This window comes from Zootoca vivipara, chromosome 10 (assembly GCF_965207765.1).
Source record: "Zootoca vivipara chromosome 10, rZooViv2.hap1.1, whole genome shotgun sequence".
Classification (NCBI taxonomy): Eukaryota; Metazoa; Chordata; class Lepidosauria; order Squamata; family Lacertidae; genus Zootoca; species Zootoca vivipara.
In genome coordinates, this window is record NC_142593.1 from 62483927 (window position 1) to 62500603 (window position 16677).

General features: G+C 46.5%; 1 protein-coding gene across 1 annotated transcript in view; it reads right to left on the bottom strand.

The window, feature by feature from the left end:
- Nucleotides 1-16677, bottom strand: part of LOC148684498 (maestro heat-like repeat family member 5) — a 439917-nt gene that overhangs the window by 378557 nt on the left and 44683 nt on the right. Inside the window, exons 3-4 of the mRNA XM_088652738.1 lie at nt 2034-2150; nt 199-312 (exon numbers count right to left, since the gene is read on the bottom strand). Coding sequence (XP_088508864.1) covers nt 199-312; nt 2034-2150 — 231 coding nt within the window. The remainder of the gene's footprint in view (nt 1-198; nt 313-2033; nt 2151-16677) is intronic.

Sequence of the window (16677 nt, forward strand, 5' to 3'; positions counted from 1 at the left end):
CCCTTGCACAAGAGCAAGTTGGGCAGCTGCCCTGCCCCGCGATGCCCCCCATCCATTTTATAAAGCTGGTTACAGCTGAAACCACCCCCCCCCTCTCTCTCTCTCTCTCTGTCAGGGGCTGATGGGAGTTCCCATTCAAAGCACACGGATGGGGAAGGGGCACCAGGCTGGGGGTGGCTGACCTCCCTCTTGCAATGCTCCCTCCTCCCTTGGCACCCTTACCTCACAGCTGGAGTGGCCAAAATCCCTCAGTGTTGTTAAGATTTCTGATGGGTGGCACTGGGAGGCCACTCCGATGGCCTCAGAAATTCCCTAGGGAGAATGATGCACATCAACATGTTGTTTTCTTTCTTCATTTATTCATTCCCTGGAAGGATTTGTAATCCACCCTCACCCCAAGGCGCCAGAGCAGAACTATGCATCATCTAAACCAGGGTGCTCCCATTTTCCATCCCAAGTGGGGGCCGCACCCTGACTTGTCGTGGGGGAGAGGGGAGCAAGGTCAAAATCGGAGACCCCCCCCCCCGGCCCACATGCTGCCTTCCCAAAGGTGAGGCAACAGGTGAGGCGCTGGGTTTGGGGAAGGAGGCGTGGGGCTCTGGCAGGACCTAGAGTAGGGCTTGGTAACCTTATTATTATTATTATTATTAATTATATTATGTATTATTTATTATTTATACCCCACCCACCTGGCTGGGTTTCCCCCGCCACTCTGGGCGGCTTCCAACAAATACCAAAATACATTAAGACCACATATTAAAAACTTCCCTAAACAGGGCTGCCTTCAGGTGTTTTCTAAATGTCAGGTCGTTGTTTATCTCCTTGACCTCCGATGGGAGGGCGTTCCACAGGGCGGGAGCCACTACCGAGAAGGCCCTCTGCCTGCTTCCCTGTAGCTTTGCTCACAAGCGGCCCACGGGGGTCGTTTGACCGCCCCCCAAGCCCCCCCTGAACCGAGCCGCCTGCTCAGTGAGTCCCTGCGTGCTGCGCAAATCCGGCACAGCGCGGGAACTCGCTTTCGCGGAGCTGGGAATTACGTCTGCGCGTGCATGCGCAGGTGCCAGAAATCACAGGCGTGCACACTCACGCCTGCCCACGATCCGTGGCAGTGAAGCAGCCCGGGCAAGGTGAGCCTTGCCGCCCCCTGAGCGAAAGCCTTCCGCCCTTCTTCCCCAAGCTGGGAAAGAGCTAACTAGGCTTTGGGAAGGAAGCTGGAAGACTGACTCCTGGACCCAAAGCCCAGCACCTCCACCCCCATCCTTCAGCGCCGAGGGCCTTCTGGCGGTTCCCTCACTGCCAGAAGCAAAGCTCCCATCGCAGGGCAAGGAGATCAACAACGACCTGACATTTAGAAAACACCTAACGGCAGCCCTGTTTAGGGAAGTTTTTAATCTGTGATATTTTAATGTATTTTGCTATTTGTTGGAAGCCGCCCAGAGTGGTGGGGGAAACCCAGCCAGGTGGGCGGGGTATAAATAAATAAATAATAATAATAATTACCCAGCTTTGAGAAGGCAGGGCAAGGGCTAACAGGTGTGCATGGGTGCCTCAAAGGTTGCTGAGGGCTGCCAAGAAAGGCATTGAGGGCGGCCACATGTGGGCTGCTCCGATCTACCCCCAAATTCAAGCAATCTGCCCCAGATATATGGAAGGCTGGAAAGTGGTTCCTACTACAGTATGTGGGCACGAAATCCTTGGAGGGTGATGTACTGTAGTTGGAGGAGTGAAGGTCACGAGCAGAGACAAATCAGGAGATAAGGACAGAGGGCTGGTGGGGTCTGGAGGGGAATGTCAGGGACTGGTGGGCAGCGCCTGGCCAGGGGGACCCCAGAGGACGACCCCTAAACCTTTGGGGAGCAGCCTGGGGGAGGGACAAGCTGGGAGGCGCTTCAAGCAGGAGGTTGGAGCCTTCAGGGAGGGTTCAGAAGGAGAAGGCTCTTCCAGGACAAGGCTGGAGGTTGAGAGTCTCAGTGGGAGCGGAGTCCCCGTCCTGCTGTTTCTCCTCCCCCCGGACACCCCACACATTCACTCACCTCTCTGTCTTTTTCCTCTTCCAGAGGCAACGCCAGCAGGAACTGCAAGTATTGGTGGACTGTCTCCTTGCTCCTGGAATCCCGTAGTTTGAGTCCGTAGTATCTATAGAGGGAATTCTAAGGGTTGGGGAAGGTTTTCGTGAGTCACAGTGAGGAGACCCCACCAAATACATGACCTGCTTTTGGAAAATCAAAGAATTTCCGTTTTACCTTCTGGAAATGTCAGGTAATGCTAAATAACAACAACAATCAAAATAATAATAAGAGATTGCAAGTACTAGACAATTGTTTTAACGATTTGTAGGCCATTTTACACATCGTTTACTTACCATGCAAAACTAAATTATATTAATTTAACCACAATCTGAATTCCCAAGTCATGTTACAATTCCCCATGGGCATCTGCTTGGCCACTGTGAGAGAAGGATGTTGGGCTGTGCAGGCCGGTGGGCTCATCCCACAGCCTCGTCTTTCGTTCTTCTGACACACTTTTGTCCTAGATTCACTAACCCCAGGTTCTTCCCGCTTTCTAAGAGAACTACAGGCAATGCCTGCACCCGCAGGTCTCCATGACTGAAATTGCGGTACACTTGTTGGGAGAACCTGAGCAGCAGAAGACCTCCTTGTATTCCCTGCGGGGAAATCCAGAAGAGGCAGAGTTGGTCGACCTGCTCAAGGAGGGAGATTGCCAAACTCTCTGCCCCCTCTCTACTCCCAAAGCTGGAAAGGGGGAGCCAATTGCTGTGGACCCTGGAGCTCAGAAGAAACCAGACCTTAGAAGCACCCTCACGCCCCATGAATGGTCTTGCTTCCCCCACAGAACCCTAAGAACCGTTGTTCAAAGCTTCTAAAAATATAAGCATTAGATCAGCGTCTCCGGATGTTTTTGCACTACAACTCCCATCTCCCCTAGCTAGCAGGACCAGTGGTCAGGGAAGATGGGAACTGGAGTTCAAAAACAGCTGGAGACCCGATTTGTATGGCCTTCTCTAGCTTGTCCCTCAGGGCCTGAGTGTGCTAAGCAGGAGTGTTGAATAGTTTGTTGAAATGTTAGGGTTCATGATTGTTCCACAGGAGGGGGCATATCCTGGCCTGGTTCTTACAGCTGTGTAGCAGTTGAGCAGGTGCTGGGAAGTGACTCACTGTCATTAGCAATTGTGAATGATACTGGGTATATAATGTGCCCTACTGTAGCCTAGGGGCGATGATTCTAGACACTACGGAAGATGTATGTTTGGAGAGTGGTTATTACGGTAAACCTTGCAAAGACCTCTTTGCGTCTCTTCAGTGCTTCCATCTGTGTGGTCTACTCTGCACGCACTCTGCGACATGCTTCAAGGAGCAATAGACCTCCCAATAGACCTCCTTGAACAACTTCTTGTGTTGGAAGTTCACCCTTCCAGCAGGAGATCATTCCAGCTTAGTCAAATCACCCAAAGAGGGAAAGGTGGAGGCTTGGCTTGCTGACGCTTACTGAGGAAGCCTGCACTCTGCACTTTGGGCTTGTCGCGGCCATTAAAGGAGTGCGGGATTAGCCCTCTGGGGAAATCCTGAGCTTTGAGAGGGGGAAAGAGGTTACGCAAGGGCTCTGCGGACCTCAGAACCCAAAGGGGCCATGGGATCTGGCCGCGCTCTTCTGCGGCTCTTCTGCGAGTCGAAGCGCTCCATCGGGAGCAGGGTTTGGGAGGCAGGATTGAGCCTTGAGCGCTAGGATCCATCGCTAGCCTCGCATAGCAAAGCCACTGGTTTCTGCTGAAAGCGGCAAGCATTCTGAGGATCAAAAGTCTAATCTGGAGCATCGAATTGGAGTTAAATTGGATAGTAATTTGGACTTTAAAGGAAGAATGGCTTTGAGACTTCTAGATCGAAGCTGGAAACCAAATTGCTGGAAGGTGAAACAAAACCTTTATGGAAAATGATTTACTTTTAGAATGGCATACAAAAGATAAGGAGATTAAGGAAGTAATGATAATATGGGCAAAAGATATGGGCTATATAATATTCAATATGAAGCTTGGTCAAAGCTATAGAATGCTGGAATGAAATTCACCACATGCATGGCATTGAAAGAAAATATAAAGAAAATGATGTATGGGTGGTATTTGACCCCAACTAAATTAGTGAAAATGTATAGAATGAGAAATAAGAATTGTGGGAAATGTAATGTTAAAGAGGGTGATTTTTACCCTATGTGGTGGATGTCTGATAAAGTTAAAGTATTTTGGGATAGTATTTATATTGAATTAAAAAAAGGTTTAGATATACCTTCCCCAAAAAACCGGAAGCGTTTTTGTTCGGGACGGTTGGGGTGGAAATGCTGTACCAAGAGTAGACAAAAATGGTTTCTGTATGCCACAATGGCAGCTAGAATTTGAATAGCTCAGAAATGGAAACAGCGGGAATTAGCGACAGTTGAAGAACGGTAGAGGAAGATGGTGGATTATGCGGAACTGGCAAAGCCGACTGGGAAAATCCGAAAGCAGAGCGACCAAGCGCTCCAGAGACAGTGGAGGAAATGTATACAAGACATAGAGAATCATTGCAGACATAGAAAGACACTAGCAGGACTGAGATAAAACTCTCAACGTTCTTTTTGGTTTGTATTGTTTTATTGTGTGTTTTCTGTCTTTTATATTGGTTTTGTTTTGTTCTGGGGGGAGGGTCAGGGCTGCCTGGGAGTGGGTCCCAGCCAACAAAATGGCTGGGGCAGGTTCCACGGGGGGGGGGGGGGGATGCACTGGGCCAACCAATCTCAGTGATCACGGGTAGGAGGAGGAGTTACGCTAAGACCAGACCACGTCATTACCGAGGAGGCAGGCTTAGTCGTTGTCTGAGGACTATCCCTGCCTCCGGGTCTGGTCTTGACCGGATGGATACTGGGATCAGCAAGGGAGACCCACATGACCTGAAGGTGCTGCTGTGCAATGCCAGGTCAATGATTCAGAAGACCACTGCCACCCATGACTTGATCGTGGGTGGAGGACTTGACCTGGCATGTGTGACAGACCTGGTTGGATGAAGCAGATGGGCCTGTCCTTGCCTCTGCTTGTCCACCAGGTTTCTCTGGGCGGGGAGGGGGGGTTGCAGTGATTTTTAGGAAGTCATTACTTAGCACCAGGCGTCCTATTGGGAAGACCCAGTTCTCTGAGTGCATGTTCTGAGTGCAAGTTGGGCAATAGGGGCAGTACAGGATTCCTTCTGGTGTACCGACCTCCCCGCTGCACCAAGGATTCCCTGCCCGAGCTGCTTCAGGTCGTGGTGGACGTTCTCCTGGAGACACCTAGCTTGGTTGTCCTAGGGGATTTTAACATCCATGCCGACACGACCTTACAAGGAGCCGCTCGGGACTTCGTGGAAAGCATGGCCTCCATGGGGCTGTCCCTGAATAAGTCTGGCCCAACTCATAGCCGTGGGCATGCCTTGGACCTGGTGTTTACCTCTATGGATGTTGGTGATCTGACACTAACGAAGTGCCATGGTGCAACTGGACTTCTCCGCGACCCTTCCCCTCTGCAGGGAGGTGGGACCGATTCGGATGGTCCGCCCCCGCCACTTAATGGATCCAAATGGTTTCCAGAGAGTGGTAGGGGATGCTTTATCCCATGTTGATGGCCTTTCAGCCGATTCCCTGGTGGCCCGCTGGAATGTGGAGTTAACCAGGGCTATTGACTGTCTGGCTTTGAAGCGCCCTCTCCGATTGCATGGAGCCCGGACAGCCCCGTGGTTTTCCACGGATCTGAGGGCAATGAAACAATTGCTCATCATGGGACTGAAACTGCCTTGGTTGCACTGCTCGATGATCTCCAGCGAGCTAAGGACAAAGGTGAGAGCTGTTTCCTAGTCCTGCTGGATCTATCAGTGGCTTTTGACACCATCGACCATAACATCCTTCTGGACCATCTAGAGGGGTTGGGAGCTGGGGGCACGATGTCACACAGTGGTTCCGCTCCTTCCTCCTGGGCCGTGTTCAGAAAGTGGTGGTGGGGGATGAGTGTTCGGACCCCTGGGATCTCACTTGTCCTCTCCCCCATGCTTTTTAACATCTACATGCAGCCGCTGGGAGAGATCATCAGGGGGTTTGGGCTGGGTGTTCATCAGTATGCGGATGATACCCAGCTCTACCTCTCTTTCAAATCAGAACCAGTGAAGGCGGTGAAGGTCCTGTGTGAGTGCCTGGAGGCGGTTGGAGGATGGATGGCAGCTAACAGATTGAGGTTGAATCCTGACCATACAGAAGTCCTGACCATACAGGGGGCAGGGAGTGGGGGGGATTCCCTGGTCCTGAATGGGGTCACTGTGCCCCTGAAGGACCAGGTGCGCAGCATGGGAGTCATTTTGGACTCACAGCTGTCCATGGAGGTGCAGGTCAATTCTGTGTCCAGGGCAGCTGTTTATCAGCTCCATCTGGTACGCAGGCTGAGACTCTACCTGCCTGCAGACTGTCTCGCCAGAGTGGTGCATGCTCTAGTTATCTCCCGCTTGGACTACTGCAATGCACTCTATGTGGGGCTCCCTTTGAAGGTGACCTGGAAACTACAACTAATCCAGAATGCGGCAGCTAGACTGGTGACTAGAAGTGGCCGCCGAGAGCACATAACACCGGTCTTGAAAGACCTACATTGGCTCCCAGTACGTTTCCGAGCACAATTAAAAGTGTTGGTGCTGACCTTTAAAGCCCTAAACGGCCTCGGTCCGGTATACCTGAAGGAGCGTCTCCACCCCCATCGTTCTGCCCGGACACTGAGGTCCAACTCCGAGGGCCTTCGGGAGGTTCCCTCGTTGCGAGAAGCCAAGTTGCAGGCAGAGAGCTTGGCAGAGCAACAGATTTTATTAAAAGGGTTGTGATATATGTTATAAAACGGTTGCAAATGGAAAACCAATTTTTAAAAAAATTTTTAAAAAAAGAGGAAAGCCTGCAGTCTGGTTGGCTTGGGAGTTCTGAGGGAGCTTTGCCTCTGAATGTTTCATTCAGTGTCTCCCTGCTATGTACAAGGCCTGTGGTAAGAAAGTCAAACTCCCCCCCCCCCAGTGTCACCGACAATACTCAGGACTTACCTTGTCAAGTCCAGGCTTGGCAGTTGTCTTGGAGACAGGTGCAACCTGGGACAAGGCAGCCGGGAAGGAAAGAAAGAAAAGTGTCATGTTTCTGGTCTAGAGAACAGTTGCCATTGATTTGCCCCTTGTCTTCTCTCCAAAAACCCCCTGCACGCCTAGAAATAGACTTCTTGCAAAAATCATTTGGAGTAAAATCCATTGCAATCAATCAATTCTTTCTTTCTTTTTTTAAAGTAACACTCCAAACAAGATTCAAGAAAGCCTCTGGACTGGGAGACACACCATTCCTTTAAAGCACTTTGTTTCCTGCCACGAACCAACAGGACCGAGGCATTCTGGCTATTGTTTTTATTATTGTTTATTAAATTTCTGTTCTGCCCTTCATCCGAAGATCACAGGGCGGTTTACAATATACTGTTGGCATTTGATGGCATACACAATGTGAGAAGATGAGCAATTAAATAGTCCTGAGATGGTATGTTTGGTGTTGTTGGGGTCAGTAAGGACTGACAAACATACCGTATATTCCGGCGTATAAGACGACTGGGCGTATAAGACGACCCCCGACTTTTGAGAAGATTTTCCTGGGTTACAAAGTAGTCTTCTACGCAGGAATATAGCATATCTACATGCTTCCAGCTACCATCCCAAACATCCCAAACAATACCAAACAGGCCCTACGTTACAGCCGCATCTGTTCCAACTCTACAGACAGAGACTCTCTCCTATGAGATCTACAGCAAACCTTTTTAGAACTCAAATATCCAGGCCCGGCTCTAGGGTTAGTCTCGGTGGCGTGGGGTGCCAGGGCGCCCGACCTGCTTGAGACGGCCCTGAAAATATCCTCCTGGTGAAGTTAAACAACAGATCAACAGAGCCAGACTGATACCCAGAGAGAACGTGCTGCAAGACAGACCCCAGAAAGAAAATAACAGAACAGCACTAGTCATCCCATACAGCTCCCAAGCGAAAACAGGACAGCTCATCCTCAGAGATCTACAACCTCTCCTAGACAATGACAGTTCTCTTTCTCAAGCTCTGGAAGGAAGACCTTTCATTGCCTACAGACAGCCACCCAATCTTAAAGAACTCCTCACCCAGAGTCTGCAATAAACCCAGATGCCAACTTTGCTGCCACATACACCCGGAGAACACCATTACTGGCCCCAACAACATCCAACATATTCCTGTCATTTTCCCACTTTTATTCCCCTCCCCCCCAAGCCGACTTTAACCTCAGATTATTTTCAGAGCAGATTGTCATTTGTAGGCTGTCTGCCCATTGCTACTTAACAACTGGGAATACCAATGAAAACCCCCCAAGAGCATCCTTTGTTCTCTTATTAATATGGGCGAGATTCAGCCAAGTTAAGCACCTGAATGTCCCATTGGTTTCTGCGGTAAAAGTAACCACATGTTGACTTTCCTGTTCCCTATGTTCTGTGAAGAAGCTGTTTTAGCAACCCTCAAATCCTTCCTTACCTACCTCCCTCCCTCCCCCCTCTCTCTTCCTCTCTCTCTCTTTCACCCCTTCCCTTCCTTCCTTCCTTCCTTCCTTCCGTCCTTCCTTCTTGAGGCTGTCCTCAAGGTCTGCTTGCTTTACAGCGAGGCGAGAGGAGGGACGGACAGGAACCCCTTCCACCCCCCCTTCCAGGTCACTGTAAAGAAAGCAAAGGGAAAAGACTGTTTTTTTCTTGTTTTCCTCCTCTAAAAACTAGGTGCGTCTTATGGGGCGAAAAATACGATGATGTTGCTTTAGAGGTATCATCTATAATGGGGAACTTTCAGAAGGAAATATTAGCCCAGATGCAATTACAACTGGACAGTTTTAAGCAAGAGATAGGGGAGGACTTAGAAAAAAACACAAAAACTGTCACAGATAAGCTGGAAACCACGGAAATATCAGTCAAAAAGTTGGAATCAAGAGCTGAAAAATCAGAAAAGGTAACCCAGAGTTTACAGGAAGAACAGGATGTTATCGAGGCTGATCTCATTTTTTGACAGAATTACAAGCCTGGTAGATGAAGGGAACGCTGTGGATGTAGCCTATCTTGATTTCAGCAAGGCCTTTGACAAGGTGCCCCATGATATTCTTGTAAAGAAGCTGGTAAAATCATCTTATTTTATTTGTTATTTGTATTTTATTTGCTATTTGACAACATACATAACCAAGACATTGGCAGACTGGATGGGGGAGAGTCAGGCATTTTTGATGGAATCAAGAGAGAATTCTGTAACAACTCTCTATTTTTTATTCTTATTTCTTTGGGGGTTTTTTAATTAAAGATTTTCTTGATTTACATTGCATATATCTTCATAAATCAAGAAAATCTTTAATAAAAAAATAGAGAGTTGTTACAGAATTCGATCTAAAAGATCACGAGAAAGAGGTCAGGCTGAAGGCTGCTGGGTAAACAGGTTTTGCATAATGCCGGCAATCATCAACATAAAAAATCTCTGACCATAATAATTATAGGGAGAGCATAAGGCAAAAGGGACAGAGGTAAAGATAGGAAAGCGAAACAAAAACCAATGTAGAGTAGGAAGAAAGTCACAGGCTTGGCAGAGCATCAGTCTAGGCTGACAAACGGAGAAATATAAGCTGTATATATGTATTTCTCTATTGATTTTGTTTTTTCTTTATGTACGTCTGCTAATTTTCTCCCCCCCCCCTTTATCTATTGTTTTGGTTTGTCTCTACATTATTGCAAAATAAAAATAATTAAAAAGAAGAAGAAGAAGAAGAAGAAGACTGCTTGGTCACATTTACTTCTAAGAAAATGAAAGACGCTATCCTGCAGAAAAGCTATGAAAGCAGTCTCTCGGTTGATGGGTCTCAATGACTAAGTACAAGGAAATCCTAAGACAGCGACAGCCGAGATACCGGTTCATAACAAATGGTCTGAAAAAAGCCAACCAATTTCCAGAAGGACTTTCCTCTAAATCTAAAGGGCAAAAACACACCAAGACCGTCGCATAGACAGCAAAGATTTTGAATTTCCTCAGATTGTATGTGTTGTGACGTGGGGTTTGTGATTTCAGCTCTCTTGACATAACATGCTGGAGACAGTTCTCTAGTAACACTTCTTTATTAAAGTGAACAGGACTGACTCTGAGGGCAGGAAGGCTACATTTATAGGGACAGGGAACTAGCTAGAAAGGGATAGATTTTGGAGGGAACAATATCAGGCAATCCCAGTGCTGCCTTTTGGAGGAAACCAAGAAGACAGAGGATCCAAATACAGCAGCTTAAATGAACCAATAGTAGCTGTACCCTCTGGAACCAAAAGGCAGTTACTTTATCCTAATGCAAATACAGACAATAATAATACAGAGATAAAATCCTTTGACTCAATACACAACAGTATGCTAAGTGTCATCCACCAGACTCAGGACTTACCCTATTATACCCAGCCTTGGATGGCTTTGGCTGGGCAGGTGGTACAGGGGCTCTCAGGCTGGAGGCAGGTGCAACCTGGAACAAGGCAGCCGGGAAGGAAAGAAAGAAAAGTGTTATGTTTCTGGTCTAGAGAACAGTTGCCATTTATTGTCTTCTCTCAAAAAACCCTGCACGGCTAGAAATAGACTTCTTGCAAAAATCATTTGGAGTAAAATCCATTGCAATCAATCAATTCTTTCTTTCTTTCTTTTTAAAGTAACACTCCAAACAAGATTCAAGAAAGCCTCTGGACTGGGAGACACACCATTCCTTTAAAGCACTTTGTTTCCTGCCATGAACCAACAGGACCGAGGCATTCTGGCTATTGTTTTTATTATTATTTATTAGATTTCTGTTCTGCCCTTCAACCAAAGATCACAGGGCGGTTTACAATATACTGTTGGCATTTGATGGCATACACAATGTGAGAAGATGAGCAATTAAATAGTCCTGAGATGGTATGTTTGGTGTTGTTGGGGCCAGTAAGGACTGACAAACATGCCGTATATTCCGGCGTATAAGACGACTGGGCGTATAAGAAGACCCCGACTTTTGAGAAGATTTTCCTGGGTTACAACGTAGTCTTCTACGCAGGAATATAGCATACCTACATGCTTCTAGCTACCATCCCAAACAATACCAAACAGGCCCTACGTTACAGCCGCATCTGTTCCAACTCTACAGACAGAGACTCTCTCCTATGAGATCTACAGCAAACCTTTTTAGAACTCAAATATCCAGGCCCGGCTCTAGGGTTAGTCTCGGTGGCGTGGGGTGCCAGGGCGCCCGACCTGCTTGAGACGGCCCTGAAAATATCCTCCTGGTGAAGTTAAACAACAGATCAACAGAGCCAGACTGATACCCAGAGAGAACGTGCTGCAAGACAGACCCCAGAAAGAAAATAACAGAACAGCACTAGTCATCCCATACAGCTCCCAAGCGAAAACAGGACAGCTCATCCTCAGAGATCTACAACCTCTCCTAGACAATGACAGTTCTCTTTCTCAAGCTCTGGAAGGAAGACCTTTCATTGCCTACAGACAGCCATCCAATCTTAAAGAACGCCTCACCCACAGCCTGCAATAAACCCAGATGCCAACTTTGCTGCCACATACACCCGGAGAACACCATTACTGGCCCCAACAACATCCAACATATTCCTGTCATTTTCCCACTTTTATTCCCCCCCCAAGCCGACTTTAACCTCAGATTATTTTCAGAGCAGATTGTCATTTGTAGGCTGTCTGCCTATTGCTACTTAACAACTGGGAATACCAATGAAACCCCCCCCCCCCCCGAGCATCAGCATCCTTTGTTCTCTTATTAATATGGGCGAGATTCAGCCAAGTTAAGCACCTGAATGTCCCATTGGTTTCTGCGCTAAAAGTAACCACATGTTAACTTTCCTATTCCCTATGTTCTGTGAAGAAGCTGTTTTAGCAACCCTCAAATCCTTCCTTACCTCCCTCCCCCCTCCCTCCCTCCCTCCCCCCTCTCTCTCTTCCTCTCTCTCTCTTTCACCCCTTCTCTTCCTTCCTTCCTTCTTGAGGCTGTCCTCAAGGTCTGCTTGCTTTACAGCGAGGCGAGAGGAGGGACGGACAGAAAATACAATGATGTTGTGTCATCTATAATGGGGAACTTTCAGAAGGAAATGTTAGCCCAGATGCAATTACAACTGGACAGTTTTAAGCAAGAGATAGGGGAGGACTTAGAAAAAAACACAAAAACTGTCACAGATAAGCTGGAAACCATGGAAATATCAGTCAAAAAGTTGGAATCAAGAGCTGAAAAATCAGAAAAGGTAACCCAGAGTTTACAGGAAGAACAGGATGTTATCGAGGCTGATCTCATTTTTTGACAGAATTACAAGCCTGGTAGATGAAGGGAACGCTGTGGATGTAGCCTATCTTGATTTCAGCAAGGCCTTTGACAAGGTGCCCCATGATATTCTTGTAAAGAAGCTGGTAAAATGCGGGCTAGACAATGCTACCATTCAGTGGATTTGTAACTGGCTGACTGACCGAACCCAAAGGGTGCTCATCAATGGCTCCTCCTCATCCTGGAGAGTAGTCTAGACTAGTGGGGTGCCACAGGGTTCTGTCTTGGGCCCAGTCTTGTTCAACATCTTTATCAATGATTTGGATGATGGGCTCGAGGGCATCCTGAGCAAGTTTGCAGATGACACCAAATTGGCTAACACCCCAGAGGACAGGATCACACTTCAGAATGACCTTAACAGATTAGACAACTGGGCCAAAGCAAACAAGATGAATTTTAACAAGGAGAAATGTAAAGTACTACACTTGGGCAAAAAAAATGAAAGGCACAAATACAGGATGGGAGACACCTGGCTTGAGAGCAGTACAAGTGAAAAGGATCTAGGAGTTTTGGTTGACCACAAACTTGACATGAGTCAGCAGTGTGATGCAGCAGCTAAAAAAGCCAATGCAATTCTGGGCTGCATCAATAGGAGTATAGCATCTAGATCAAGGGAAGTAATAGTACCACTGTATTCTGCTCTGGTCAGACCTCACCTGGGGTACTGTGTCCAGTTCTGGGCACCACAGTTCAAGAAGGATACTGACAAGCTGGAACGTGTCCAGAAGAGGGCAACCAAAATGGTCAAAGGCCTGGAAACGATGCCTTATGAGGAACAGCTTAGGGAGCTGGGTATGTTTAGCCTGGAGAAGAGAAGGTTAAAGGGTGGTATGATAGCCATGTTCAAATATATCAAAGGATGTCATATAGAGGAGGGAGAAAGGTTGTTTTCTGCTGTTCCAGAGAAGCGGACACAGAGCAATGGATTCAAACTACAAGAAAAAAGATTCCACCTAAACATTAGGAAGAACTTCCTGACAGTGAGAGCTGTTCGGCAGTGGAATTTGCTACCAAAGAGTGTGGTGGACAGCCATATGTCAAGAATGCTTTGATGGTGTTTCCTGCTTGACAGGGGGTTGGACTGGATGGCCCTTGGGGTCTCTTCCAACTCTATGATTCTAAGATTCTAAGTGAGAGGTGTTGTGTCGTGGCTTAAGAAGTCCAGATACACATCTTCAAGAGAACAGTTCTTTATTTAGGGCAAAACAGGACTGACTCTGAGGACAGGAAGGCTACATTTATAGGGACAGGGAACTAGCTAGAAAGGGATAGATTTTGGAGGGAACAATATCAGGCAATCCCAGTGCTGCCTTTTGGAGGAAACCAAGAAGACAGAGGATCCAAATACAGCAGCTTAAATGAACCAATAGTAGCTGTACCTTCTGGAACCAAAAGGCAGTTACCTTACCCTAAAGCACATAAGTGCAGATATAAAATCCTTTGACTCAATACACAACAAGAGGTCTATCAGGCAGGCAAGATCCATTTGAATTGGAGCTTGCTCTGCTTATTATGAGACAAAAATCCAATGTCCTTAGAATAAGAGATTTGCCAGAAAAGGAGGGAGAACAGGATTTGACAACATACATAACCAAGACATTGGCAGACTGGATGGGGGAGAGTCAGGCATTTTTGATGGAATCAAGAGAGAATTCTGTAACAACTCTCTATTTTTTATTCTTATTTCTTTGGGGGTTTTTTAATTAAAGATTTTCTTGATTTACATTGCATATATCTTCATAAATCAAGAAAATCTTTAATAAAAAATAGAGAGTTGTTACAGAATTCGAACTAAAAGATCACGAGAAAGAGGTCAGGCTGAAGGCTGCTGGGTAAACATAATAATTATAGGGAGAGCATAAGGCAAAAGGGACAGAGGTAAAGGTAGGAAAGCTCTTTAAGCAGAGGCTTGACAGCCATATGTCAAGGATGCTTTGATGGTGTTTCCTGCTTGGCAGGGGGTTGGACTGGATGGCCCTTGGGGTCTCTTCCAACTCTATGATTCTATGATTCTAGGTTGACAAACGGTAAAAATATAAGCTGTATATATGTATTTCTCTATTGATTTTCTTCTTCTTCATGTATGTCTGCTAATATCCCCCCCCTATATCTATTGTTTTGGTTTGTTTCTACTTTATTGCAAAATAAAAATAATTAAAAAGAAGAAGACGACGACGACTGCTTGATCACATTTACTTCTAAGAAAATGAAAGACGCTATCCTGCAGAAAAGCTATGAAAGCAGTCTCTCGGTTGATGGGTCTCAATGACTAAGTACAAGGAAATCCTAAGACAGCGACAGCCGAGATACCGGTTGATAACAAATGGTCTGAAAAAAGCCAACCAATTTCCAGAAGGACTTTCCTCTAAATCTAAAGGGCAAAAACACACCAAGACTGCTGCATAGACAGCAAAGATTTTGAATTTCCTCAGATTGCATGTGTTGTGACGTGGGGTTTGTGATTTCAGCTCTCTTGACATAACATGCTGGAGACAGTTCTCTAGTAACACTTCTTTATTAAAGTGAACAGGACTGACTCTGAGGGCAGGAAGGCTACATTTATAGGGACAGGGAACTAGCTAGAAAGGGATAGATTTTGGAGGGAACAATATCAGGCAATCCCAGTGCTGCCTTTTGGAGGAAACCAAGAAGACAGAGGATCCAAATACAGCAGCTTAAATGAACCAATAGTAGCTGTACCCTCTGGAACCAAAAGGCAGTTACTTTACCCTAATGCAAATACAGACAATAATAATACAGAGATAAAATCCTTTGCCCCTTCATGGATCAATGCCTTGTCGTGGCGAAGGGGCTTGAATAACTCAGAGAAGCTATGAGCTATGCCATGCAGGGCCACCCAAGATGGACAGGTCATAGTGGAGAGTTTTGACTAAACGTGATCCACCTGGAGAAGGAACTGGCAAGCCACTCCAGTATCCCTGCCAAGAAAACTCCATGGACAAAGACAACAGGCATATAAAAGTTATGACGCTGGAAGATGAGCCCCTCAGGTCGGAAGGCGTCCAACATGCTACTGAGGAAGAGCGGAGGACAAGTACAAGTAGATTCAGAGCTGATGAAGCGGCTGGGCCAAAGCCGAAAGGACGCTCAGTTGCGGATATGCCTGGAAGCGAAAGGAAAGTCCGATGCTGTAAAGAAAAATATTGCATAGGAACCTGGAATGTAAGAACCATGAATGGAGGTAAGCTGGATGTGGTCAAAAATGAGATGACAAGAATAAATATCGACATCCTGGGCATCAGTGAACTAAAATGGACAGGAATGGGCGAATTCAGTTCGGGTGACTATCATATCTACTACTGTGGGCAAGAATCCTGTAGTAGAAATGGAGTGGCCCTCATAGTCAACAAAAGAGTGGCAAAAGCTGTAATGGGATGCAATCTCAAAAATGACAGAATGATCTCGATACGAATCCAAGGCAGACCTTTTAACATCACAGTAATCCAAGTTTATGCACCAACTACCGGAGCTGAAGAAAGTGAAATTGACCAATTCTATGAAGACCTACAACACCTTCTAGAAATGACACCAAAGAAGGATGTTCTTCTCATTACAGGGGACTGGAATGCTAAAGTAGGGAATCAAGAGATAAAAGGAACAACTGGCAAGTTTGGCCTGGGAGTTCAAAATGAAGCAGGGCAAAGGCTAATAGAGTTCTGTCAAGAGAACAAGCTGGTCATCACAAACACTCTCTTCCAACAACACAAGAGACGACTCTACACATGGATATCACCAAATGGGCAGCATCGAAATCAGATTGATTATATTCTCTGCAGCCAAAGATGGAGAAGCTCTATACAGTCAGCAAAAACAAGACCTGGAGCTGACTGTAACTCAGCTCCAGTACCTGTTTGTACACAGGTACCTGTTTGTACACAGGTACAAACTGACATCCTCTTTCTGTCTAAATGCAAAAACCTGGACATTGTACCTAAGGGTCTTAGAATTAAGAACCCTCTTCAATCAACTTATCCCACAGAATATGCTAGAAAACTATGCCACACTTTATCTAAGAAACTGCTGAAACATCTTATCGGCGTTCTGTATTCCAAACAGAAGTTAATAAAGGAGGAACTCTCTGCACTGGACAACTCCATCAGGAATCACCCAGCCTGGCAGAAGTTCCACAAGGAAAAACAAACCATTTACCACTCTCAACTGGAGTTACTGAAGAACCAGAAAAATAAAAAACTCTGCAACCTTTCCAACCTACAGGCCACCAATCAAAACAAGATCAACAACATTGTCAAT